Consider the following 27,749-nt stretch of genomic DNA (forward strand, 5'->3'; position numbering starts at 1 on the left):
CCTGCAAAGTCTCCAGTTTGGCATCAGTATTGCTTAATCTTCTCTTGGTGATCTTACGCTTCACCAGGAGACCAGCTGTGCCCTGCAGATCAGTGCATTCTTACTTCAGCTGTCTCTCCTACTCTGCACCTCTGTCTTATGTACCGGTATCACCAATCTCAGTACTGATTATTGTGGCATCTCATCACTGTTATCTTCCCGCCCTTCGGTACCAGTCTACACTCCAGTGCCTTCAGTACACACACGGGTGTTGGCTCTGATACTCAGGACATCTCATCTGCTTCCTGCCATTCTGCCTTTGCCAGTGGTGTCTGTCACTCATTTTCTGATTTTAAGTCTGACAGAAAACTGCAGTTCAGGGTCTCGGGAGATTCTTGCCACTTGATCTGAGCATACTGTCAGTGAAAAATTCATGTTCCCAGTCTAGGTGCAGTAATAGATCTTGTTGGATAAGGAAGTGCTGGGCTCCAACTCTCCTCAGCTCTCCAACCCTGTGCACTAGCATGCCAGGGAATTCATTGCTTAATGAAAGCCATTTTCCCTGTCCCTTTCCCCAGCCAAGATCAATGTCATCACATGGCAAGAGGTGACATACACTTAGAGATCTCCCTTGTATCCTCCTGCAGTATTGCATGCCAGCTTGACACCAGATTTTCTTGAGGTGTGATAGACATTTTCAGTTCTATCTCATTGATTCATCATAGGCGCTTGGGGTGAGATAACTTCTTTCCTTGGTCCTTTCCACCTCAGACGTAATGTGTGATGTCATCAGCACTGGTAGCACTCTGTTCTAGTACCAGGTCTGCCTGCCTTTCTGGGTAAACTTCAGTAACTGATACTGTATCTTTCTTGGGCTCCCTTGACTCCACAGATTGATTCCTCAAGGCAGGAAAAGAGTGGCTGACAGTGCTGGGGACATGCATCTTGTCTCCTCTATGACTGATGAACTGTCCAGTGCAACCCCTGATAAAGAAACAGAAGCCACTTATTGCTTGACGGACACTCAAGTCTTCTTCCCATTCAGACAGGCAGGATATCTGACAGACCGTCTTGCCAGGAGTTTTCTGGAGTTTCCTATAGATTTCCGGATGCACAGCATTTTCCAATTTCAGCCATATCTCAAGGAACTGAGGTCTCTGGTTTTAGGCAAGCAGAGAAAAAGTAGCTGCAATATCATCTGCTTTCATCCATGCTGAAGCTGTGGTGCATGTTTCAACACAATAGTAGGTAGGAAAATGCGTGTTAGTGGCTGATTAGAGAGCTGGTTTCCTCTTGGTGTTTAAACCTCCCCTTGCTGTTCTCACGGGTTGTGCATCACACTGAAGGCAACTGATTTGTTATGATTATTTGTTATATCTTGGCAAAGCTGGGCAGGTGTGTTTAAACACACCTTTGGTCTGAACATGGTCATCCTGAGTCAAACCCAGCAACACCCATGGAAAATAGCATAATCACACTTAATCATATTTATGCAGTAACAATTAAGGAAAAAGACAATTTAAAAAACTGTCTCAAATGATCTCTTCTTTGTATTCATTCAAGGTAAGAATCCTTTCTGTTTATCTATTGCTACCTTAGTTCCTGTTTTCACAAATATATATAGCAATACTGTTTGCTCACTGCAGTGATGTTTCAGGATCTTTTAGCAGAATTATTTTTTCCCCTTTTTAATCCAGTTACCCAACCCATTGATTTGTCATTATCAGTTTTCACTCAAATTGCAGCTTCAGTAGTGGGGGAAGGGGTTCCTGCTTCTCTGTCCATACCAGTACCCCCAATCCCTCCATGCATTGAGAGCACAAATCTTAACTTCATGGAGACTGTGCAGAGACTCACTGAGTTTGAAGGAAGGGTTGAGCTAGCATTGAAAAGCAAACAGGTCATCACATTTTAAGTTTTATTTTAATCCCATTAATATTCTCTGAATGTGGGCAGTGTAACATCCTCCTGTTCATCCCCTTTGCCCCCAGGACTTTCTCTTTCTTTGGTACCGTACACGTTCAGCTGTTGTTTGCAATGTTTCTTCCTGCTCTGGTTTTATTGCTGCTCATATTCTTGTTTCTTCTTTCCCTAACCAAACAACAAAAACAGGCAAGCAGCCCTTGCACCTACCTAAAAATCAAATGCACGCCGCTGCACCCAGTGTGCATCTAGTTAACCATATGTGTCTTCCTCATCCTCCGAGTACCGCATAATCTACCAGGCTTGGCAAATCCAACCCCTCTTTCCTCAATTGCTTCACATCTTCATACCAATTGCTTTCTTTCTCTGGCTTACTTGGCCAAATAAGCTGCTGGTCTCTTGGGATGGGGAGATGGATGCTGGGCATCTGCTCTCTTCTTCCTGGTATTGTGGTGGGAAGGGAGAGGGGAAGCAACAGAGAGGCAGATCAGGACAGTGAGGAGCAGCTTGGTGTAGGTGGAAGAAGGGCCATCAGTGCCTTCATATTTTCTTTTCTTCACCAAAACTCACTTTCACTTTCTCACACGGAAGGAGAAGCAACAACGTGCCTCTTTGTTGCCTCCTTATACCTTGAGGTGTTAGAGGTAGGATGACAACACGAAACACTTGTGGCCCCTCCTGCTGGTCCTGGGGATGGCGACAAAAATAGAGCAGCCCTGGCTCACAGAAGGGTGCTTGGAGCTCCTGCAAGCAGGGAGATGGAAAATGACAGAACAGTTCAAAGTAACAGGTATGTGTGATTTCTCCTGCCAGTGTTGCCTTTCTCTCACAGAGCCCAATTAACAGGGGTCACAGAGCACTGATTAGCTGCCTTGGTGTTTTGTGAACATAAAGCAGTGAAAAATCCAGGGTGAATGGGGGAGAGAAGATCAAATAGACACTTATCTCTGCACTCCTGCCTGTCCCCAACATTTGCCAGCCTAAGGGAAGAGCCTTTTCAGAAGAGGCCAGTGTGGGACAGTGCTGTATCTGCGCTGGTATCTCTGCTGCTTTTCTGCCTTCTCTCAGCAAAATAACAAACAAGTCACCCCCAGCGGTTGTGTCATGCGTAGGGTGGTTGCTAGATAAAAGCCAAATCACAGGAGAAGCATGGACCATAGGCAGCTGGGGAAGATCAGAGCATGCCCTTTTGCCACACTGGAGTGTGAGATGAGTTCAGTTCCTACAGCTGGCGTCTCCTTTTGGAGGGTTGGACTTGCTGCCTCCTGTCCCTTGTGTGAGGGAAAAGGTGTGGAAGGCAGCACGTATCAGCTTACAGCAGGTAAAAAGACATCTCCATCTAATTCAAGAGTTGGTGAGTGTGGTCTAGTGGTGCTAAAGAGCCCAAGCTGGGAACTTCCTTGGTTGCTCAGTTCTTCTGCTGTGGCTGGGGGAAAAGTCTGCACGAGCAGACCTGGAACCTCCCTGAAGGGTGGGCAGCTGTGGTGACCTCATGGCTTCCGCTTCTTCCTTCGTGCTCCCCTTTTTTGGGGGTAGAAAAGCAATGCTCCCACTTCAGCTGTCATACCCAGGTTAAGTGGCTGCACTTGCTTCTGTCAAGCCAGCACATGCTCCTGTGGTGTGATCCCTTATTAGACTAGACAGCCCACATCAGCTCTCCATTCTCTCTGCCTCCCTGGAGACACTGCCTCGCTCCATAGCTGTTCCTATTCTGCTTCTCTGTGGGATACAACATATCTGCCAGCTCCCCTTTCAGCTTCCACAGTTTTTTGTTGTATGGAAGATCACGTGAGGTAAGACAGAGGAAGACAAGGAGCAGAAGTGGAGTATGCTTAGCTGCTGACAGCCTTGGTTTTTCTTAGCTGATTTTTTCCCTCTCCTAAACATGAACACTTTAGGAGTTCAGCTGGGAAGGCAGCGGATTCCCAGGTATCCAACCATGTAAATTAGTTTTCTTTAGCAGGATTGAGCAGCCCTTCTGCTGGAGAACCTCCTGTCCTAACCTTGTGTTAATATGTTTGAGGAATGGTCCAGAACTCTGATGCCTTCTCTAAGCATCCCTTCAGCATATTTTTGGGGATGGTCTCAGTGCAACATTTGAGATCTGGAAGCAAGTTATGGGGTGGACAAGTGAGGGGCAGGGAACAGGAACTTCTAGGGTGCTGAAATTACTCTGCTGTCCTTTACTTTTGTGGAAGACTTGGATGTATCTTTCATGGATGTGGAAACCTCTGATCACTCATGTTTCAGACTGACAAATCCAGGAGTTAGACCAGACTACTTTAGGGAAGAGCTGCCACTACTTAACGTTTGCTAACCAGCTATTGATTGCCCTTATGCTTTGAAACAAAACCGTGGTTGTAATGTAGAAAGAATGTCTTCCCGCATTCAGCAATGGTGAAGAGAAAGGTCTTTGTGTGTAGAGCTCAGTGCAATCCACCTGCTCGATTCTTCAGGTGTCTTTCTCCTCCCCTTCACTGTGCTTCTGACAGCCATATGGGTAAGCCACAGAATTACCTGAGTTTTGGCCAATGTCTGCATTCACAAAACTAGTTCTAGCTGGCAGTGGAGGACAAGAGGCAGGCCTGTGCATGCCTTGTGATGGTCTTGTACTCAGCAATCTCTTGCTGTCTTTCTGACTCTGGGAGAAGAAACTTCACTCTGGAGCTTTGATCAGTTTGGTTTGATTTTTTTTTTTCCCCCCATTTTGTGGTCTCGTTCAGGGTCCGTTAATGTCAGCCATCCTCCTTTTGTTCACAGCCACTTGTAGGCCAGCTGGTTTTCTCCAGGCATGAATCAAGAGGGCACAGAAAAGCAGGATGAACCTGGGTGTTTGTTTCCTCCATCACAAGGGCTCTGCCAGGGTTGGACCTTGCTGAGGTCTGTCACCACTTTGGTGTGGCCAGGAGTTACTGCTTCCCTCAAGACTGTCCCTGGCTGGAATTTATGGCGTCTGTCCCCACCAGTGGTGCAGGACAGTGATGCAGCTAGTGGCACTGCTAGTTGAATTGGAAATGAAATGTGGATGTTAAAGCTTAAGGTCATGACTCCTGGATCTCCAGCTTCTCAGTCATTTCGCTCTGCTGCAGTGAAGTGTTTTGAGGAGATACCCTTCAAGGTGCTTGTTGCCCTTGAGCCTCTGCCAGTCTGATTGCCCTGATGGCAAGTGGGCCCATGGTCTGAGTAACATGTGCTTTCTGTTGGCTTGCACACCTTCTGAGTGAGCTGCACACAGAAGGCTTGGAAGGAAACGGGGAATATACCTACCCAACCCTTTTCTCTCCCGGAAGGATGAGGTAGTATCTTTTTTTCCCCTGCATCATGCCTGACTTAGCTTCTCAGTAGGGTAAATTGTTTGAAGGTAAAGTACAAGCTGGTCCATGAGGCTTCCTCCCCCACCTCAGATAAGAAAGCTCATTAATACAGTTTAAAAAAAAAGTCTCTATTGTTACATGAGAGCTCAAGGTCAGGCTGGTAGTAGTAACTCATATTGCTTCTAAGGTCAGCCTAAGCTTTTTCTTTCTGACAAGCCACGATAGATGGATCATGGGGGCCCTTACATTATTTTTTTTTCTTATGAAATAGGCTTTGCTTCTCCTGTCCCTGTTAATGATGTTTGACTGAGGTCATCCCAGCAAATCCTGAATCCTTCCCATTACCTTCTAGAGGGCTTGCCTTTGTGCCAAAGCATTGTACGCTTGTTAAGAATTAAGCTTTTCTGATCTCTGCTGTAGCAAAGAAGCTGTCTTCATTGGAGAGGGGAGAAATATCTTGAATGCCATCTGTCAGTTAATGCTCTCATTAACACCTGAGTGACTCCCAACACCAAGCTGGTGCCTTTTTGCCAAGTCAGAACTTAAAAGGTGCCAGCCCATACGGTGAAATATCTTCAGTCCATAAAATTAATTCCATGATAAAACGTCTTCTGATAAGACCTTGATTTTTCTGGTTGTTGTTGTTCCTTTTAACTAGAGAAATCACAGAGGCAAAACCAGTTCTCTTGTGTGCTGTGAATTAGATGCCCAAGAAGTCTTCTTTCACTTACTACTGACAATCTTGTAAAAGCAACGCTTATGCTGGGTGTTTGAGGGAATCACAGTCTTTTTCAGCTTTTAAAGCTTTTACCAGACAGAAGTATCACCTCTGTTATTTTTCTTACTGGCTAACTCTGTTAAAGGAACTACAAGAGTGATTATATTCCTGTTTAAATAGTCTTTGAGGGAAAGGCTGAGCTCTCCCAGTCTTGTTTTCCATGTTCCTCCCACACACTACTCTTGGGCAGGAGGTGAAGGAGGTCTCCGGTTGTTCCTGCTCTCTATTGTCCTCTAGTTTTGTCAGGGTTCTTGGTTTTAATCTTAAGTACAGAACAATATACCGTCTGGGATTAGACATAGGTCAGGCTTGCCATTTTCCCAGCAGTTTTAGCTCAAGAGTGTTCCAGTATTTACTCTTCCGTTGCATTTTGTAAATTAAGTGAAACAAGAGACTTAAAACACTGTCAACATGATAGATATTCTAGCTAGTGGGTACAGGCAATTATTTGGCATCTGAACTTTCAGAAGGCTTATCTGTGTGTGCCAGCAGTATCTAAGCATCGTTGAAAGATGTTGGTCTCCAACATTTCCAGCTTCTTACCCTAATGTTGTTTTTTTTTTCAATCTAGTATTTAATCCCACGGGGTTGGGGGTTTTGTGTGGGAGTTTTTAGGGCGTTTTTTTTGAGGGGAGTGGAGGGGGGCGGGGCTTGTAACAAAATTGGCAGCAATAGACCAGACAGGGAAGTGTGCTGTGACAGTAATTCCACACTCGGGCCATGGCACCCTGCCTGCGGGAAGTGCAGATTGACACCGGGACTCTCTTACTGAATGAGTGTTTGTTTTTGCTTTTGTTTTTTTGGCTTGATTTTGTTTACAGTTTCCCAGCCAAGATTTGATTTACTTTGGAGACTTTAAAACTAAAAGCACAAGTGACTCTGCTTCCTCTGGGCATGGGGATAAAAAAAATGAGTGTGTGTACACATGTCATTCCAGGCCCGGCAGTGCTGGGTTCACTCAGAAGGCATTTCACATTGAGCTTGCCTTACAGGGTGCCTGTGGGGCTGGGATCTCTCGGTGGAGCTGTCCCCTCCCAAGCGTGCGCACCAGAAGCTTCAACCAAATTTTTCCATATATCCCGTCAAGCCTGTGACATTTTCACCCTCTCTTCCAGAGGTCTCCAAGGGAGCCCCTCTGGGAAACTGGGCATGGAGACGAGCAGCAGGATGAGTTCTCACTCCTTGTGCTGGCCAAACTTCTTTTTGCCTACAGCAGTGTGGCCCCGTGCATTAAAACCCCGGGCGATGGGCAGGGTGCCTCATCTTCGAGCAGGGGAAGCCACCACGGAGGCAGACTGACGAACTGGGATCACCAGGTGGGGGGGAGGAGTCCTCAGCTCCCCTCTCCTGGAGCACAGAGAAGCCCCCACTTTGGGAGGCAGCCGGGTGGCAGATGGCCAGGCTGCGGCGCTGAGCTCTCCGGGGGTGTATAATTTCTCTGACTGTTCTGGACGCTGATACCCATGTTGGGGAGGAGCCCCTCCTGCGACTTGCTCCCGTTCTTCTTTATGCCCTGAGTTTTTTGCAGCTGCTACTAAAGATCACAGGCAACTTGAGCTGCAGCCTCGCTGGTACTCTTGTGGATTGTCTGCCGCTGTTCCTCCCCTTTGACACTTATGTGCTAGGTCGCATCCTTCCCCGTGCCCCAGATTTCCTTTTGTATATGTAGAAGTCCACAATGTATGGTGAAAACTTTCAACCACAGGTGTGATTCAGCTTTCACCCCTTTTCTAATCATTGCAAAAAAAGGTAGGGACCTCTGACAACCCTGTGGTTTCAGAGCACAGGCAGGGATGAGATAAAGAAAGTGCACTGGGCTCATGAGGAATCACCTGCATCCGTCTGGGATGTATCACATAGATACGCATGTACTATTCCACCCCTTCCCCACTACAGCTGTCCAAATTGCTTTGCACATCAGGTGGCATCTGCAAAGCAGGGGACATTGTGACAAGTGAGGGAAACTATCTCAGTTTTCTGAAATATTAACGGTGCAGAGGCTAGTGAAGTTGGGATGAGGAGAAAGATGGTCTGTGGGAATGATGAAGTTTTACAGTTACAGAGTACTTCAGGGTGAGTTTTCTGACCTCTTGTAGGTGATCTCTGTAATAGTTTTCCTTGATTAATGAGCTGTAGGGAAGATGCTTTTGCTGTGTGACAGGGGGTGGTAGAAGTAGTTGAGATGTGGTGACAATCATTGTGGCTCATGGTCTCACACTTTTTTATAAATTGTGTCTAGGAGCCCCCGTTTACTTTCAGGAGAGACTTGATTTTCCTTGGGGTATGTGCCCTGAGACAGGATGCACCCATGTACCAGTCCATCCTCTTTGGGAATACTCCGACTTGTAGGGAAAGGACATTGCTAAGGTAACATTGCCTCTGTTGGTTGAGTGTTCTTACAAGTCTCAGTGATGCTGAGAACCTCAGGAGAAGAGCTACATCTGTCTGCTCATCTCAGTGATCTCATTCCTGCCTTTTTCCCCACCTAAAAAAGGGTTTTTGAAGGTTCTCAGCTGCAGCAGAGACTCTGTAGGATTTGCCACACCTGCAGGTGTATCACTGTCTTATTTGTGAGCTTGAAAAAAGGGTATTTGACAGACTGCATCCAGGTCATTCCACTCCTGGACCCTGTCTGTCTGATTCTTGGTTTTGAATTTTATGGATAATGCTACACAGTTAGTCCTGAGCACTCCTGCTTTGCTCAGGGAAGAACCCCAAGGGCAGAGTTCTCGCAGATGGCGGTGCTCCCTGCAGATTTTCTTCTCCAAACCAGGGGGGCTGTTTCAGAAACCTTTTTCAAAGGGAAATTTACAGAGACAGGCTAAGTGAGACTAACAGTAGGTGTGGCAGACAGGTTGAAGAGGAGCGCCCCACATTTGTCTGGAGGAAAGCGGCCAGCCCCCACGAAGAGGAAAAATATAAATTGGGTAAGATTGAGAGGGATTGGGAATGCCTTGAGACATCTGGTTCCCATCTCTGGTTCTCATTTCTATCCTTATTCAAAGCGACAAATGCACAGTAGCTGTCTTTGAAAATTGATGGGGGTAGGAACTCAAAGTACTCTTGAGAACAGAGCTTGTAATGTATAGAACACTGGGTGGATGGCGGAAATTTCTAGTGTTAGCCACTTACGTGAAAGTCAAACTCAAACTAAATTGGTTAAGTCAACAGAGCCAGTCCCCAAGGGGAATGAGAGTTACACAGGCAAAGATTTCAGATGATCTTCTGGAATTGAGGGGCTTCCTGGATCAGTTTTCTTTGAGAGCAGCCATAATGGTAGAGCAAGATAAGTGAACTCATCATGCAAGTGGTAAAAGTATCTGTCTGATCCATGCTTTTTCCTTTTTTTTTTTAGTAGAAAAAATTTTAGCCAGAAAAAGAGGAGTAGATAAAGCCCTGCTACTTCTGTTGCTTCTTCCTGGCATCCCACACCACCCACTAGTTTTTCAGGATCCTAGGGAAACTGTTTTTTTCAGTTAATTTTGTTGGAAATAGCCAGAGCCTCTGTATCAGATATGATGAAATAAGCTTCTGCCTTGAGCTCTGACAGAGTTGAACAACTGAACTTGGGGGCTGAAACTTGAATGCTCTCTGAGAGCTTACAGTCATTCCCCTTCCATGGTGGATGAAGGATCTGAGTACTGGTGTTGCTTTCCTGCTTTCAGGAAAAGTTGTTCTCATCACTATTTGTGTTCTGAAAGCTAGAGTCAAATCTGTCTGTCTTTTTTTTGTTTTAATCCAATGGCTTCAGTAAATATCTAGCAATTAAGCTGTGTGTGATCAGACAGCACTCTGAAAGATAAAAAGTCTATAAACAGAATCTAGTATCCCACTTTTTGCCAAGATGAAGTCCTTGATGGAAGTTGGATTGGGTCTTAAGGTACATAAGGAAGGCAATGTGGAAATGCACTGCTACTTCAGGTAAGTGTACTCTGCACTGAATGTTTCATTTTTAAAAAAGGATAGTTGATGTAGTTTTTACCCTAAAATTAGTACTTGAGACAGCACAGAAATCACTTCATAAACCAGTCCTCCTTTGTTGTGTTGACTGAACTTTGTGAGCGTAAGGGACTGTTTCAAGTTGCATTTGTTTGACTGCTGATACTAGTGGGGCAAAACAATGACACTTGGAAATACCGACACTTTGCTCGTGTCATGCAGGAAAGAGCAAACTCCAGGCTGCAGAAGGCACTAAATGCACATACATTCAAGCATCTGTTGTTAAATACAACCAGAGGGTTGGTAACACTCACCCGGTGAGAGGAGTTATCTCTGGGAAGTCAGCTTGCATTTGACGTCAGAAAGAAGCAGGCTGGTGGGGAGTGATCTGCAGGGTGGTAGCATGAAATTCTGTCCATTCGAGGAGGAAGGGGAACACTGCCAGGTGGACATGGCTTGAGGAATCATGTGGCATCTGTTCCTTCGTCCTTGCAGTCACTGTCCAGTCATGGTCCTTGCAAAGAAGTCCAGTCTTTACCAAATGTGTGAATCCCACTGTCTAATAGCTAACTTCTTGTTGACTTTTAATAATCTTATTGCAGTTGGATCGCACTCCTCTATCTCTTTGTTCAAAAATAATAGCTTTTGTAGTAGTTAGCAGTTTCTTAGGCAAATGCAATTCTGTAGCGTTGGCACAGTTCCATTAATCATATAGAGTAGTCCGTTTGTGCCAAAAACCTATCAAGTTGAGCTGCCTTTTTGAGAGCTGGTGGGAATGTGTACCCAGTGGTGTTCTTGCCGGCATATGGACTTCCCGTGTGTGCGAGAATGGCTGGGGCATGGCGGGGGTCCCCCTTCCCTGTGCTCAGGGTACGCAACTCCAGCAGGCTGAGAGCGCCTGGCAAGTCTCAGGACTCAAAAGTGATATGGCCAGTTCTTGAGAAAATTTTGCATTTAGGGATACACATCCTCACCAGCCCTTTTTCATTCCCTCCCCTGAAATTTTCAGCAGTCAGAATAAGGACTTAAGTCTCCTCAAAATGTAGACAGGAGTCCTTTTAGCCTTAAGCTCCATCAGCAGTCTAATGTGTGTCAGATGGGGACATTTACCCTCGATGCCAGATGAGGGTAAGAAATGTGTGTTTCCTTGGGTTATATGGTGGACTGCTGGCAGTGAAAGGGGGACTTAATAGGGCCCAGCTAGCAACTGAAAAAGATTGTTTTAGTAGCAGTGTTAAAGAAGAGCTGGGGTGTTCAGCTTGATCATCTGGCAGACTAGAGAGAAGAGAGTCCTCTGGGCTGAACCCTGTTTGGGAGGTACACTTATGTTGGGAACAAGCCTTGTTGTGCGGCAGGGCCCAAACCACGTGCATTAACCAGGCTGTGCAGATGTCCTGCCAGAGCCACTGGTGGAGGAACGGGCAGAAAGTGAAGGTGGCAGCAGCTTTGGAAACGGAAGGAGAGGAGAATGGGGGCCACAGTGGGAGTATGGGAAGCACACAACAGCAGAGCGGGGAGGAGATGGTGGTGGCAGAGACGATCAGCTACAGAAAGTTTCAAGCACCTGAACCAGGGCATGGAAAACTACTTAAGAGGCAGAGAGAGAAGCAGGCCTTGGCAATGGCAGATGTGAGGAGTGAATGGAAAGCTGAAGAAGAGGGTCTCTGCTTCAAATGGGGAGAGATGGAAGGGAATTGGACTCATCTGCTTTGTTGCATCCTGGTTTAGTAAAGGGTTGATCTCGGTGCTTACACAGGGCATGGCCCATTGAGATAGAAAGAGGATGGGGCTGAGGTGAGATCGTGTTTAGCTTGTTCTTTCAGCTTGGAAAGAAATAACAGTAATACAGCATCCTATAAGCAGTATGTGTATAATGTGAAATCCCGTGGTGTTGCAATGAGATTGCTGTGTTTTGGGAACCTGAGTTACAGAGCTGCAGCTAATGATAGCTGTTGTGGGGCACAGTTGTCCTTCAAGTGTTAGTTGTCTCTGTGTTGTGTTTTTTCTAGTTGCTTTGTTGCACCAGGTGTTTCTGGCATGGCAAACTACAGTGAGTGTGTGGGACTTTGTTTCCTTGGTTAGATCCCAGACGTTTCACAGCTACCTGGAGGACATCATCAACTACCGCTGGGAGCTGGAAGAAGGGAAACCCAACCCCCTGCGGGAGTCCACCTTTCAGGAGCTGCCCCTGCGCACCCGGGTGGAGATCCTGCACCGCCTCTGTGACTACCGCCTCGATGCAGATGACGTCTTCGACCTCCTCAAGGTGCTTTGGGCAGCAGGGAAGGGGGAAATGGGGCAGCCACAGGAGCTGGGCCAGATCAGTGAATTTTCCTGGGAAGAGAAAGGCTGATGCTATTAAGTGTATTTTAAGGCCAGGTAATCGGTGGCAGTGCGGTGGGTCAGCAGTTCCCCATCTCCTCCCCTACCTTGCAGAGGACCCAAGGCAAGCATGCAGGACTGTTCTTGGGGCCCTTGTCCTGCACGGATGTATTCATAACACGGGAGGGAGTCTCTAGGTAAATTGGCTTCACTGGCTACTCTTCCTGTGAAGAGTGAATTTGGAGATGCTCCAACTGTAATGGCAGGGCTGTGAGAGCTGAGACTGCCTTGCTGAGGGATGGTGTTAGATGAAAGGATGGGGCTGAAGTGTACTGGGGGAGCTGGGGGAAGGGTGGTGGCAGGGAGTGGGGAGGGAGCTTCTCAGGGCTGTGCGTGACTGTCGCCAGCACTAATTAGACCTTCCCTGTCAGGAGCACCAAAGATGAAATGTTAAAATGAGAGAGGCCATTCAAATTAGAGATGCCAATCTAAATCCCTCCCTGGACAGAAAGCGAACGTCGCCTTCCCCCTGGAGTAACATTTTCCCAGCTCAGCCTGGAGGAGCAGCTGTACTGCTGCTGTGGCGTGGTGGTAGGGGAGGAGGGAGGGAGGTGTTTGCAGAGGGGTGTCATCATGTTTTGTGTGACAATGTGGCCACTTTTCAACTTGTCACCGTCTGGCGGGGGGCTCCCGGTGGGCGCAGGGCTTGGACGCCGACAGCCTCCGCGTGGAGCCGCTGGGCGAGGACAGCAGCGGTGCCCTGTACTGGTACTTCTACGGCACACGGATGTACAAGGAGGACCCGGTGCAGGGGAAAACCAACGGAGAGCTGGCTCCAGACAGGTAACAGTCCCCCCACATCCCCCCTGTGTCTGGGTGTAGGGGGCGAGGCGGGGGGCAGTGCAGCCAGCCTGGCTGGAGGGGACTCCGCCTGACTGCTGTTGTGTCGGGGGGAGCATGCGGTGTTGCAGGGGGGGTCCTGGGAGAGGGCCATGACGGTGCGGGGCGAGACTGGAGTTGCCAAGCAGACTGTGAGCTGCCCCGTGTCACGCATTGTGTGGGAGCCAGCCTGCAGCCTTTGTGGCACCAGGAGAGCCTGCTGTGGGAGCGATGCTGCCTGCCCCACCACATTCCTCCCCGTCTGCCCCGCACCATGCCGGCGGCTCGCTGATCAGGCTCCCAGCAAGTGGGAATCCCTTCTCTCCTTCCCTCCCTGTCCCATTACTGCTCTGATTTAATCCCTCCTTTGGTTGGGTTCCTAGCAGCTGTTCCAATTTCCCTGCCCTTCTCCCAGCCAGCCAGCCACAGTTCCCTTGCTCAGCAGATATTTCGTGGTGGTTTTGCCATTTTGCAGGGGATGTGGGGGGCAGACAAACACCCCAAACGTTCCTGGGAAAACGGGCAAGAGACGAGGCCGACCCCCAAAGCGGAAAAAACTACTGGAAGAAAATTTGCTGAGGTATGGAAAGATTGTTCCTGCAATAGACGTAAAATATATATGTTCCCAGAGGGAAGTATAATGTACTTCTGGGGTTTCCCCAGTAAGTATGTATGTACCATGCAGCCGTAATTTCAATGCATCTCTGAAGTGAAGCAAGCTCAGACTTGGTAGGTGCTTTGATCACTCTCCAAAGAAAATTCTGACTGAGCTGGAAGCCAAGTTTGGTGAAACAGTGGATTTCACTTTTCCAACTGCCTCACTTCGGATGCAGTTCCCCCATGCAGTGCTAGGGCTTATGCTCCTGATAAAGAACGCTTTCACTGCATAGCGCTTGAAGCCAAAATCCTGGCCACTTGAGTCAGTATAGATTTTGGGGTGCTTCCCATAAGAATTGGAATACTGTCCTTGCCAAACTCCAGCCTGCACCCTTCACTTCTTAAAATTTTATGAAGCTATGATAAATATCTATGTGAATATATATATCAAATGTGTGTTCTGCACGCTGGTATTTTCATGGTTTTGCTGTGCATTGAGTAACTGCTGCATCTCCCATTCTTCTCCTCCAAAGCAACTGCATTTCAGTGATGTGATGTGTTTATTGTATCACTCCTTCTCTTTCTTTTTTGTTAGGGAGAAGGCAGAAGAAAACTTGCTAATCCGCGAGACTCAGATAAGAAATGGTAAAGAGATTTTGCGGGGTCAGGGTTGATACGATCAGCTAACATGGCTCTTAAATTATCAAAGCCTGGAGAGATGCCTTTCTCAGGAAAGGGAGAGTCTTTCTGTTGGTGGCTGGGGCTGAGTTTGGAATGAGGGGTTGGCGTTACAGCCTGCATTGCAGCTGGGAGCCTGGGCACCTGTGGACTTCCTATCTTATCGTGGATTAGTTTGGGATGAAGAAACGTACATGTTGGGTTACGCTAGGCCTTGGGGGCCCACCTACTCACTGAAGTTGATGGAAATGGGCTGTGAATGGCCCTTGCTCCTCCATGGATGAGGTGAACACAAGCCCCTGTTTGTAGTGGCTGCATTTTTTTGGACTGGGAAGAGAGTGGGATCAGTGTTGTCAAGATAGGGAAGGAAGAACCTTTTTAGTTGTCCTCGCCTCTCCTTCCCAATGGCTATTGGGTGGCTGAACTCAGTAAATGATGACTTGGAGATACCCACCCAAGGGTTAATGAGGCAAGCAGAAAAAGCGAGTTGGCAACATAATGTGAAACTGAGTCCGAGGGGGCTGGGACTCATTTGTCATACATGCGGATCCATTGACTTCCACATAACCCAGGGGCTCAGCCTGCCCGTTTGTTGCCCCACAATAAAAGGCAAGGGTGGCATTGTCTTTGCTGTGCCTCCTTCCTTTCGTCCTTTGTCTTCAGATTTCCTGGTGGCTGCTCCGGAGCTGGGTGGCAGAGCTGGAGCAAAGCGTGCAAGGCACTGGGGGGTTTATCAGGTCATTGTATTCCAGCAAATTGTGTCACTTCAGCTGCGGAGTAATCTTCTGGTGGCACAAAGCAGTGCCTTAGTCCTGGTTGCTTATGAAACGAGTCGCCTATAGGCAGCTGGCAAGGGAAGGGGAAATGAGTGGGCAGGCTCTAGGGGCAGCGTTCAGGTACACTTCCTGCTGCAGGTGGGCAGGGGACAGCTTTGCATAGCCAGGGCCAGCACATGGTTGGTCCTTCGCCATTGCACTTACCAGTCCCCAGTGTGTTAACTTGAGCTGAAGCCAAGGGCAGGTTAAGCTAGAGGCTGGCCTGTCATCTGGAGCCAGCACACACTTGCTCTGTGCCACTACCGTGGCACGAGGTTTCCCAGAGAGGGCAGGTGGCCAGAGGGAGGCAGCAGCTCTCCAGTCTGACTGGGGCAACCTGATAGCTATGTGCCGGGGTCACTGGTAGCTCAAATCCACAAAGGGCCCAGGGTCGGGTTCAGAGAGAAAAGGGCTCTGGTTTTTACTTCTTTATATTTTTCATAGTTAATTTGCTTGAAAATGAGGTGAGAAGTTGCGTGACATCTGCCAGTGGGGGTGGTGACCATTGCTTTCTTTCCAGTAGCCTGTGGTTAGCTCTAGAAAAGTGTAGAGGGAGCTGAGAACCCCTCAGCCTGAAGGGGTTTGAACCAACATCTTCCCCCTCCCCAAAAATGGGCCACAATGTTTTTTGCTTAGAGAGCGTCCTGAGGCAAAAGCATGCAAGTTGCAACCCATGAGGCTTCTCTGCTCTGTGTAAACATTTGTGGAGCAGGAGCCACATTCCCCTTCTCCAGGTGGGTGTTCCAACCACCACACGAGAGAGTCCTTCCTTCACAATTAATATTCAAATGTTTCACACAAGGCGGAACAGCTCAGAGTGTCTTGGTGGTTGGGACATGTTTCAGAGCAGTGGGAGATCTGCTTCGGATCTCACTCTGGATTGAGCAGGCATGGGATGTGAACTTTTGGAACTTCCTCCTCATCTGGCAGCCCGATGAAGCCCGTCCTTCACTTCCTCTTCTGTTCATTCAAGTGTCTGCAAACAAAATGTTTCATTTGGGGAGAATGGGAGGTTTTATTCACCGCAGCAAAGGTTTGCAGTGCTGAAGAAAAAAAATTGGCTTATTTCAAATAACATTAATTTTCAATGTTTTTATTCTGCTGCCAGACTAAGTCAGATATTTGCATTACCCTATGTCCTGCTCTGGCTGACAGCCTCCATTACAGGAAACAAATTAAATCCTTTTCTCTGCTCCATCCTAACTGGAATGGAGGCTTGCTACAGGGATGTCACACTACCCATGTGTTGCAAAGTGCCACCATTACTTTTTCACCTGTGTACTGACCCTGTGTCTTGGCATCATTTTCAGTGTCGCTAGGAGGGGTAGCAGTGTTTCTGGTGGCTTTTGGTCTCGCAAAGAGCGTGTTTCTCGTAGCAGTGGCCATTGGCTGTATCTTTTGCTCTTCCTGAGGCCTGAGGAGATGGGATAAAGAAAAGTTGTTAGTCATAACTGCTGTGGAGATAACATCCTTTCATGTTGTTGAAGGGTCCCAAGGGCCTGGCCGTGGGACATGGTGGCTGCTGTGTCAGACGGAAGAGGAGTGGAGGCAGGTCACAGAGAGCTTCAGAGAGAGGACTTCCCTTAGAGAGCGGCAGCTCTACAAACTCTTGAGTGAAGACTTCCTGCCGGAGATCTGCAACATGATTGCACAGAAGGTGAGGAGACATGACATCCTGTTTACCTCTCTATGACCGATTCCAAGAGCATGGACATTTGCTGATTGAAGGAGAGCTAAATCCAAGCAGCCTATCACCCCATCCTGCTCCCCCCTGCCCCACTCCAGCCTGCAAGTGTCGTTGATGTGGGGGCTGTTTAGCTTGTGTGTGGGGAGAAAGACTCTCCCCCATGGAGTGACAGGGCTAGAGTCAATAATTAAGGGTCTGGTTCGTGATTGCACTGCAGCGTAGGTAGGATGGCTGAAGGGGTTACTGTCTTCAGCCACCTTCTGTCTGCCTTTTGTGCTAGCAGGGAATCTCTGTCTGCTTTCGAACTGCTGCAATTTACAGCCTAGCTTTTCTATGCAAACTGCCTCTGATTTCACTTTTACTGATGTTTCTCAGCTGGCTCTGCTGAAGGGGCAGTGGCTGCCCTAGCTGTCGTAGCTATGTCCGCTTGAGCTTGTATGTCAGAGCCCCGAAACTCCGAAGGGTATTGTCCGTCAACTGAATGTTTTCAGGTGGGACAGATTTGGAACAGGATCCTTCAGCTTGATGGCTTTGTAAAATGGGCTCTGCAGTCAGCGTGGTGTTCTTGGATTGAGTTCAGTTTGCTTGTTTGCTACCCTTGTAAAGCTAATAGGGATTTCATGGTCACTTCTAGCCCCCAGAGTTTCTCCTGCCAGTATCACCGATGTGCCCTAATTTCCTCCACTCTCTTTTTCCTTCCCTCAATTCTCAACCCTGTTTCAGGAGAAGCGTCTACAGAGGACAGAGTATTCTCCCAGGTGGATGTCTGACCATCAGCCCATCAAACCAATCAAGCAGGAGGTGAGGGGGGGTGTGAGGGGGAGGACGACGGAGGGAGGCGAGAGCAGATGCCTCCTGGGGGAAAAAATAAACCGCAGCATCGCTATTCAGTGGGAAGGAGTCATTTGAAAGTGCTTGTGCTGAAAGAGAGATGGGTGGTAATGCCCGTCAAAGGCAGGCTGACACTCGGGGTTTCTATGGCGAGCAGGGAGGTGCTGCCCTCTGGATCGCAGAGGTAACCAGCCTTGCCGCAGACTCCGGTGCAGCTGCATATGGAAATCTGCGCTCAGTCTGGGGAATTCCACTTCAATGAAACTGCTGGCACATTCGAGGCAGTTCAAAGAAAAGTTGAAGAAGGATGAGAGGGCTAGAAGAACCGGCTTACAAAGGGAAATGACAGAAATTCAGCCAAGGGGAAAACGTGAGGCTGCAAACACATGAGGGTGTAGATAGTGCGGGGGGAGAGAAGAATGACTGATGCAGTACGGAGCTGAGCTAGGGGAGGGTCAGCTGGAAATGGAAGTCACAATTTAGGCTGCTTAAAGAAATGCTTATCAAACTGCAGCCTTGTCAGCTGAAACGGCTCTTTCCGTGCCTCTTCACCCTCATCTCCTCCCCACCCCATCAGTGTAACAGTGCTGCCACTTGCGGGTCTGTGCAGTGAACCAGACCCAGGAAAATGACTGGAGTTAAATATAACCTTTTTCTTTGGTTGGGGTTATTTTTAATGTAGATCAGCTTTCCGATCCAGTTCACCACGCAGCCCCCAACAGTCACGTTGGCACAGCCAGGGTCATGGTACGGTGGAGATGGGGGATCTTTGAACTGGCAACTGCTACCCAAAGCAGTCAGTCAGGCAACACGGGATTAGCTCTGGAGGAAAAAATTGGCTTGATTCTATCAGGCTGTGGCATAATCTCTCGCTGTAGGTATAATGAAAACATAGTTACCTGGTGCTTTGTCAAACCCTGGGAAATTAAGCTGCAGGGAATATTCCACATGAGCCAGAGTCAGGGGTTCCTGCAAAACAAAGGAGAAAGTACAGTTCCCTGCAATAAATATAATTACTTAGACTAGATAAATAAAAGGAAGGAAGAACCTCTCATTGTGCTGCAGATAAAAGCCTGCCGAGAGGAAAATAAGACCCCAGCGATGGTCAGTTTGGGGCCAGAATTGCTCTCTGCAAAGCCCACCATGCAGGAAACACAGGGACACGTGTTTGTTCACAGGCAGCAGAAATCCCAGAGGAGGAGGGGAGTGGGAAACACATGGAGCCTGAATGATGCTAATCAGTACCGCAGGTGCTCCAGGTCTGTGGCGGCAGAGGGCTGTTAATTGCTGCCTGTGGGCCAGTGAAACGTTTCCAGCGAGTGGGGGGCCCTCCGGGCACCCGCTGCGCTGGGGCGCGGGGAGCCAGCCAGCGTGAGGGTGGGGACATTGCACTGGCTCCCCAGCAGGACATGGCAGTCATCGCTGCCGCAGGGGAGCCAGGAAAGGTGCTAGCATGTCTGATGGCTTGTTTGCTGAGTGAGGGGTGGGCAGCAGCAGGCGAGTCTTGGGGAGAAAACCTCAGCCTGGTGCAGAGGTGACCCCTTCTTCCCAGCTCCACGAGCTGGATGCCACTTCGGTCCAAGATATAACTGCTCCGTAGGATCCTAGTCCTGCAGGGGATTTCTCAACAGGTGGTTCAGATTAGCTCCTCATTAAAGAGCCGCCTGAGCAGCACCCTCATTAGGGGAGCGCTGCGGAAACCGGAGCAGGGAAGGTTTGGAGGGCAAGGGGCCGGGGTGTGTGGCTGGAGGGGGCCAGGGTGCCTGGGGCACCCATGCCTCCTGGCCTTCTGCCCCTGAAAGTTGGACACCCACTGTCTGGAGAGCAAAGCAAAAGGCAGAAGTTGGGCCCTTTCGGGGTCCCGGCGGGAGGGAAGGCAGCAATGTTGTGTCCTGGAGTGCTCTCTGGCGGAGGGAAGGAGGCAGTGGTGCTGCCGTCGCAGATGCAAGGGGGGTTTTTTATCCTCCAAGTGGGGAGGAAGATGGAGAAACGTCCCTTTGCCGCCTCTTCATTCAGGAAGGAAGTTCAGCTTCTGTTGGGTTCTTGCTTTTGTCGTTCCAATAGGTGTCTGCCTCCATCACATCTAGTTGTTTACTTGGTTTTGTTTGCTTATTTTTTAACCCTGAGTTGAGCACCCTCAGCTCCAACGTGCTTAAGTGGCACAACAGGCAGTGTGTTCTTCTGAAAATCGGGCTATTTCTGTGTCTGAAGTGTCTTAAAGAGCTGGTGCCAGCATTGTCACTGCCCTGCAAGCGCTGCAGGGAGCAAATGGAGTTGTTGCGGGCGTCTGCTGCAGTCCTTGGTGCTCACTACTCTGCGTTTGGGGTTTCTGCTTTACCCTTTCCTTCTCTTCGTAGATCTGCTAGGATGACATTCTCTCCTTTGCTTAAAATTGTCCCGTTGCTTTGTGGACACCATATTTGTGGTGGGTTGATCCGGAACATGCTATAGATTCTGTGTTGCGCCATTACAGTATAGGGTGCTGAATGCACCCTGGAGGCTTGGAGAGGCCCTAGTTGTGAGCACTGCGGCTTGGATGTTGTGTTCATGTTTCTGTAGGACATGAATGATGGAAGCTGTATGAATCCAGGGAAAGGGAAGGTCTGAGCTGTGCACCACCAATTGAAGAAATTAATGTGGCTTGCCAGGCTGGCTTAGATCTACTGGCTGGAGAATCTAAAGGCTGACAGTCACATCCTCAATAAAATAACATGGTGTACCAACTTGTGGTGTCTGGTTCCTGCTCACCTCTTCCTAATTGTTGCAGAAGCTGACCTTTTTTGGTTCCTGTTGCAATTTAAAGATTGGTTAAGAAAGTTAGGGGAAAACTGGTTGATGATTGTCAGGATCAGGCCTGAAAGGAAGATGTTTGCAGTGCATGAGTAGAAAACAGGATGGTAAAGTGGTTGAGAAAGGGATATGAAAAGACTCGAAAGTGGAAATGTAAAAACCGGTTCTGTAGGTTATTGACCTCTTGTACTTGGCATAGCAATTTCAGTCCTGGGCATCCTGATGTTTGGATATTGATCAGTTGGAGGAAAGATCTGAGACAGACAACTGGAGTGATTAAGGAGCTGGGAGGATTGCTTTATAAGGAAATTAACCTAATTACAGAAACACAGGAATTTTGTGTGTCTGAGGAAGTCCATAAAGGCTGGAATGTGGCTCAAGAAGAGGAGAATTTATGCTTGCCCAGAAGAGCGTAACTAGGAATAATTGGATGGAATGAGGGGATGAGAAATTAACTTTAGACCAAATGTGAGGAGAGTCTGGCTAACATAAAGGCATGTGGTCTCACAGAATGGTTTCCCTAGGAAGGAGGTAGAAGAATGAAGTACTAATATTTGGCAAAGATCTAAAAAGGAAAAGAACATAGGCAGAGTTCCCATGTGGTGAGATCGTGCTGTGGGGTTTGCCTAGAAAGGATCAGCACAGAATAGGTGTTTTTGCTGTTCAGACTGTCCCTAGGTGTGGGACATAGTCCTCGTGTCATCAAGAGTCCTGTCACCCTCTCTCAGACACTTGTCTGTGACTGTTGGTGGTTGAAGCATAATTCTCTTAGTATATTTTTGCTGCTGGAGATAGGGAGATATACATGGTGCTCATCCATGGAGAGCTGCAGGAGGAGATTGTAGAGCAGTGCTGTGTAGGGGAAGGGGAGGCAGAGGGGAATGAATGTACGGTGAAACCAGACAACATTTCTAAGTGTTTATCAAAAAAAACCCCAAGGTTCCACTTCTAGGCAATGAAACAAGGACAAAATAGTAAACATGGTGCCAGATTTTTTCTGGGGATTAATAATGGTCCTGGAGAAGTTGATGGTCTGAGCAGCAGCCAAGGGACACCAGCTGATTGCTAATCCTCAGGAAGTGCCTTCTACCTAAGTGGTGGTTGCTGATTATTCCCTGAAAATGAAGGTGGAGAAAACTGTATGCACATTGTTCTTTTCTGGTCGATATTCCCTGCTGATAAGGCACACATACTTTGGTCTTGCAGAAGTCAAAGAGGTGGGAGACGCTGGTGGATGACCGATCCGTTTGTCTTATAATTAAATTAAGCTAATAAAGGTAATTCCACACTGCCATATCCATACCTCGCACTTTATTGGAGAAATAGGAGCAGGCAATTCCTGATCTGGAAAGCCTGCAGTCTAACTAGGATCAGAGACAGCCTCACAGCCTGCTGGCAGTGGGGAGGTAAGGAAGTGGGGCAATAAAGAGCTAGGCGTCCTTGAATGAGAAAACTGGTTGGGAGACCCAGAAGGAAAACTGCCCAAACAAACAAGTGAGAGCTAGTTCAGGAGAGATTAGCACACAGAAATATGGTGGCCCTTATTTTGAACAGGAAAGGAAAATGCTCCAAATGATACCTTGATGCAAGGCTGTACCGGTCTCTTTTCCTATCCTAAGTACTCTGCTTTATAGCAGACTAGTCCTTTCTGCTCACGCTGGCAACTCTGGACTCCGCTAGCTGGAACGGGTAGAGGTGTGGTGTGGGGGCGTCAACAGCACGAAACCTTTGCCCAGAAGCAAAATATACATGGTGTGTCCCTGGCAGAGTGGCAGCTTGTCTAACCCATCACTTCTCCTTCCTTTGTCCCTGCATCAGTAGGATTTCATTGCTTGACAAATAACTTTCCTTTACATGTTGCTTTTCATCCGAGAATTCATGTGTACAAATCCTTTTCTTTCCTTTTTTTCCTTCCCCAGCCATTCATTGTAGGTATGCTTTAATACTTGCTCAAAGTAAACCTGCCTCTGCTCAGACTTCCATAAGCCAATGCATTACAGTTTTTGGTGCACCGTTTTGTCACAGGTAAGCCCAAACGTGCTGAGTTCGATGGAGAAGCAGAGGCGCAGAGAGGAAGAGGAGGAGCGCCAAATCCTTATAGCAGTGCAGAAGAGGGAGCAGGAACAGCTGCTAAAGGAGGAGAGGAAGAGAGAAATGGAGGAGAAGGTCAAAGCAGTGGAAGGTATATGTGGCCAATGTGAAGCAGGGGTGGAAGCTTCCAAAGCCAAGACTAAGATCTTGAATTAAGATCTGTCATTTGCATTCCTCCCCTGACAGACCTGCTAATGGGAATATCTTTTCTTGCACTTACCTCAGATAAACTGGCCTGACTGTAGCTTTTTGTCTATCTCCCTCAGTGTTGGTGGCTGTTCTCTAGTGCACCCTTCAACTGTGTTGTCTTCCTCAAATCATGCTTATTTTCTCCCTTGCCCCAGCTGTACTTTTTTTCCCCGCTATTTATATTGTTCCTCAGTTCTCTTCTGTCTCCCCACTTGCCTTCTCATGGATTTCCCTGTGTGCAGGATTAGCTGATTTTGCTCTTGCTGAATAGCATTTGGTCATTTTGGCCCAATGTATGATGAAAGAAGGATTCCCTTTGAGGAGAAAGGGAAGGAGACAGAATGGGAGCAGCAAGAGTAGTAATTTTGTATTGCTACTGGCCTTATCAGTTGGAGAACTAAAGATGAGGGGACCAGGCTAAATAGAGCACCAGAGGTGGTAACTTCAGGTGGTCATCTTGTTTTTTCATGGTTTTGAATTAAATGATGATTTAAGCTGTTCTGCAAGAAACAGCTGTATTGTGTTTAATATGTCAAATCAAGGCACAGACAGCAGGCGTTCAGCCAGTGCATGTAGGCACTGGTGTCTAAAAGCAGGCTTATTTCTGACCACCTTCTCCCTGTCAGCCTTCCTTACAAGGATCCCTTTATCTGTTGCTTTTGCCGCAGTGGCTGGCTGGGCTGTTGCAGTACCAGGGAAAGGCTGAACATCTTCAAAAAACTGTGGTGGTAATGTGTGGTGATATCAGTATCATGAATCCTGAAGTGGATAAAGAATTAGAAAAGGAAAAAAGATTAAGTTCATGCAAACCTTGTAAACTTTCCAAGATGAAACAGTCTGCTACCAGATGTTTGGTAGCAGACCAGATGTTATCTAAGAATAGTTTCTTTTACCTGCTTACCTTTCTAACCTTTAGAAAATCCAATTACTTGCTTGGCCTTCATATATTCCTGGTTGCCAGTCCTAGCTAATCCGGTGCTTTAAACTGAAAGTTATTCAGCTTCTGTATCTGCCACAGATATCTGTTTCACCTTGGCAAATTGCATATTCTCTGTGCTTTAATTCTCCATCTGTATAGACAAAATTAATCTTGAAGTTCCAGAAGAGCTGCAAAGATAAATGTACCTGTAAAAAGGTCTTGTTTTGGTATGAGCCATGTCCTTTTCTGGGTAAATGCAATCACTACATTATTTGATGCAAAGACACCAGAGCCACTCAGAGAAACTGGCATAGGATTAAGCAGTAAACTGTTTTAGGCCAGTTTATCCATTCATGCTTTTCTTGGCAGAGATGCTTTTATTTTCGCTTGTGCAGTTTCTTTCAATTTAGTTTAAACTTGTCTCTAGTCAGTTTAGGCTAAGTCAGGAGAAGTCTTCTTTTAAGCTGATGCAAAAGCTGTTTGGAAAAGTTATTTAAATGGCTGACTTGTTCTGTTAAATCCCTGCAGTATTTTTCATCCCTAGAAATGGCAGCTATTCAGGTAAAATTTTGGCTTCTTAACTATCTTTCCTTATTGCCAAGCACAACTGTCATTAGCATTTACTTTCATGACAGTTCATGTGATGGACAAAAAGTTATTTGAAAATGAAATTTTTTGTTTTGCTTGGTTCAAGACTTGTTACAACAGGACATCCGTCGACAGAGATATTAGGGTAACAAGGATTTCCTTGTATCTTGCAGTCTGTTTGGGATTTAACATTAATTTTGTAAGGTCTTCTGTAGAGGGGTGATGTGAAACACAGGGTGAAATATCTGCTCTCTGATGAACTTCATCAGCACCCCACCTGCTTCTCTATTTTGGACTGTATGCCTGGTTTTAGCTCATGTTCCTGTTTCCAGTCTGGGATTTCACTTCCCTCCACTCCAACGCACGCCCCAGGTAGCAAGTCTCCAGCTGGGCCCATCTGTACTTTCCTGAATTTATGAGTTAAAGCAGCTTTCTAGATTTCTACCACAACAGCAGGTTAGAGTTTCCCAGTTCTCTTCCCAGATGCTGCTCCAACATTCTCTCTCGCACATATGGCTTTCGAGCTTTTTGAAGTACTTTTTTAGGGCATTGGTTAGATTTTGAAAGCTGCTGGTAGGACTCAACTCAGTCCAACAGCATGGCAACGAGCTCTGCCAGTGATCTTTAACATGCTATGTTAATCACTTGCTGTGGTAGAGGGACCAGCCATTAATCCTGACTGAGCTCCAGTCTGGTACCAGGGTAGTGCTCCCTTTTTCCTGTCAGTTTACCAGGTCAGATCCTTGGCAGGCCTTGATGGATTTCTAAAATCTACATCACCTTACCTCTTGGCTGTTGTTGTCATGAGATTTTCCTTTTGCTGCCCAAATGATCGCTTCCCCTTTTTCTCAGCTTTCTCACTTAGGCATCCATTACAATGTCATCTAAGTGGTGCTAATTTTACAAAAGAAGCATGAAGTACTGAACTGTGCTTGGACAGACTCAGGTAATGTCTGTTAACTGCCGTTTGATGTTGGACTTCTCATCATTAAATGTTGTAATAGATGCTGTTAGATTCTGTAGGACATGTTAGATGCAAGTCCTGTCCTCCCAACTTCAGTGCTACCCAGAGTCTTCTAAGAGGAAATTTGGATTTTCATTTACCAGTCTTCGACAGATCTGGCCATGCAGCTCCCTGGAAATACCCACCTTTTAGCTATTTCTAGTTTTTTTGTGCCCTCAACCCCCAGACCAAGTTTGTTATTGACTGACAGAGTAAGACAGTAAATTAATACTCTTCCACCAGAGCTGGTGCTTCTTGAGTCTTTGGCATTTTCCAAAGATGGAGCCTCTGCTAGAGGGTATTAGCCAAGTCTCCCCTATCTTTCTTTCACTCTGTGTGTTCCCCAATATGGCCTGTTTTCTGGGGTCTTACTCCTATGACATCTCTCCTTGAACATTATTTTCACAGAATTCTGCTCCTACAGAAAGCTGGTACAACCACAGGTGTTTAGCAAGTCAAGTGAATTCAGATTTCCTATAAGAAAAAGGAAATGAGGTTCATAAGAGCCCATAAACTTTCTATTATGAAGCAATCTGTTAGCCAGCTGTCTTCGTTGCAAACCACAGGTTATATTACTAGCATTGCTTCTTCCTGTCTCTCACCTCTTAAACCAAAGTTGTCCCAGTGGCCCTCCTGTGTGGCAGCATGCTTGCTCTGGCTGCTGGCCATGAAGGCCTACCTGAGAAATCTTCTCAAAGCTAGCCATGGTGGTGGAGAATATTAACGACCCCAGCTACTCATTGCCACTCAGCTGGTAGAACTTCACCCTTCCCTTGGCACTGCTCTTCATCCACTTCAGTGCAAAACCAGCTGCCTTGAGTTCACCTGGTTGAGATGAAGCATCTGAAGTATGGTAACTTAATAAGCCAGCTCTTTCCATAGCGCTGATCTACGCCTAGATCTGTATCGAACATCTCTCTTTTTACCACACCATGGTCAGGAATTTGTCTGGAAGCTGCCTAGGGGAACATCTGTATCACAGTAATTCTTCAAAATCAATGATTGTAAAGTCGAGGGAAGATGAAGAAGTGTGTTGATGGTGCATTGTATTCTCACCTCCTCTGCTCCTGTGCTGTTGCTGCTTTTGCTGAAAGAGCAAGAATGTTTCACTGGAGTTCTTGAGAGCTGCAGGAGCTGCCTTCGTTTTCCCTGCAAGATGTTGTTGACAAGGAGTGCTAAATGGTTTTTCACCTCTCACCCCTCCCACTACAGAACGGGCCAGGAGGAGGAAGCTCCGTGAAGAGCGGGCCTGGCTGCTGGCACAAGGGAAGGAGCTACCCCCCGAGCTTTCCCACTTGGATCCCAGTTCCCCTTCCAGGGAAGAGCGAAGGACCAAGGATCTGTGAGTATGCAGCTGGGCATGCAGCACGTGAGTGCACTGAAGTAGTGAGTACGGGAAGGAGAAGAGTGTGATCATTCACAGGAATGAGGAGGGAGAAGTGAGGTTGGAGAATAGTGAGGAGTAAGCTGAGAAACACCTGGATTTGGTCCGCACTAGAGGAGTGTTTGTGATGAAGCCTATTTGTCAGCATTATGGCACTGTGTGTGGAGTGGAAGGGAAGATGAAGCACGAGAGCATGTCTTGTATGTCCTTGGTCTGCATATTCACTGTTACGCTTCCCGTTACAGCTTTGAACTGGACGATGAGTTCACAGCCATGTACAAAGGTTAGTCCTGCCCCAGCTTTCCCCTTTGCACGACTTGCTCAAAATGAAATACTCCCTTGGGCGTGTTTGTGTAACCATTCACCTTTCTTTTGCTACTGATAGTTCTAGATGTGGTAAAGGCTCACAAGGACTCTTGGCCCTTCTTGGAGCCCGTTGATGAATCGTATGCTCCCAACTACTACCAGATCATTAAGGTATGGAAAATGGTCCAGCTGTCTTGATTGCAGTTTTTTTTGAAGTGTTTTGAAGTTTTGTGGGCTGTGGTACCCTCGCAGTCAAACTGCATGACTCCAGTAGTCCCTTCTAGCCTTACAAGTCAAGGAAACTAAAGACGAGAGGCTGCCTCTCAGGAGAGCAGCCTCCATTCCCCACCCCCTCTCTGTGAGGAAGCTAGCTGTGCAACTTTGTAAGCCCCACTATGCTTGCTGTAATTGAAAGGAGGTTTTGTTGTGTTTCAGGCCCCCATGGACATCTCTAGCATGGAGAAGAAGTTGAATGGAGGTCAGTACTGCACCAAGGAAGAATTCGTGGGCGATATGAAGACCATGTTCAGGAACTGTCTTAAGTACAATGGTGAAGGCAGTGGTAAGAGCAGTAAGATGCTCAGTTCGTCTATTTGCAGTGCTCAGTTAAAGCAAGCAGCAATCTCTTCCTACTTGCCAGTACTTGATTTGTGCTTATTCTCTTTCAGCGTATTTTTGGGGAGGCCGGATGAAAGAGTAGGAGCTCCTGAGTAACAAGGCCTAGGGTTTTAGCAATG

At 47.3% G+C, this 27,749-nt stretch overlaps 1 protein-coding gene across 1 annotated transcript in view; it reads left to right on the top strand.

Annotated features, from left to right (window-relative positions):
* Positions 1-27,749, top strand: part of CECR2 (CECR2 histone acetyl-lysine reader) — a 98,829-nt gene that overhangs the window by 60,958 nt on the left and 10,122 nt on the right. The window contains 11 exon segments of the mRNA XM_068401870.1: positions 12,016-12,199; positions 12,959-13,098; positions 13,610-13,714; positions 14,327-14,376; positions 16,712-16,881; positions 17,635-17,712; positions 22,558-22,714; positions 26,535-26,664; positions 26,952-26,989; positions 27,092-27,183; positions 27,448-27,574. Of these exon segments, the coding sequence (XP_068257971.1) occupies positions 12,016-12,199; positions 12,959-13,098; positions 13,610-13,714; positions 14,327-14,376; positions 16,712-16,881; positions 17,635-17,712; positions 22,558-22,714; positions 26,535-26,664; positions 26,952-26,989; positions 27,092-27,183; positions 27,448-27,574 (1,271 nt within the window).

This window comes from Nyctibius grandis, chromosome 5 (assembly GCF_013368605.1).
Source record: "Nyctibius grandis isolate bNycGra1 chromosome 5, bNycGra1.pri, whole genome shotgun sequence".
Taxonomy (NCBI): Eukaryota; Metazoa; Chordata; class Aves; order Nyctibiiformes; family Nyctibiidae; genus Nyctibius; species Nyctibius grandis.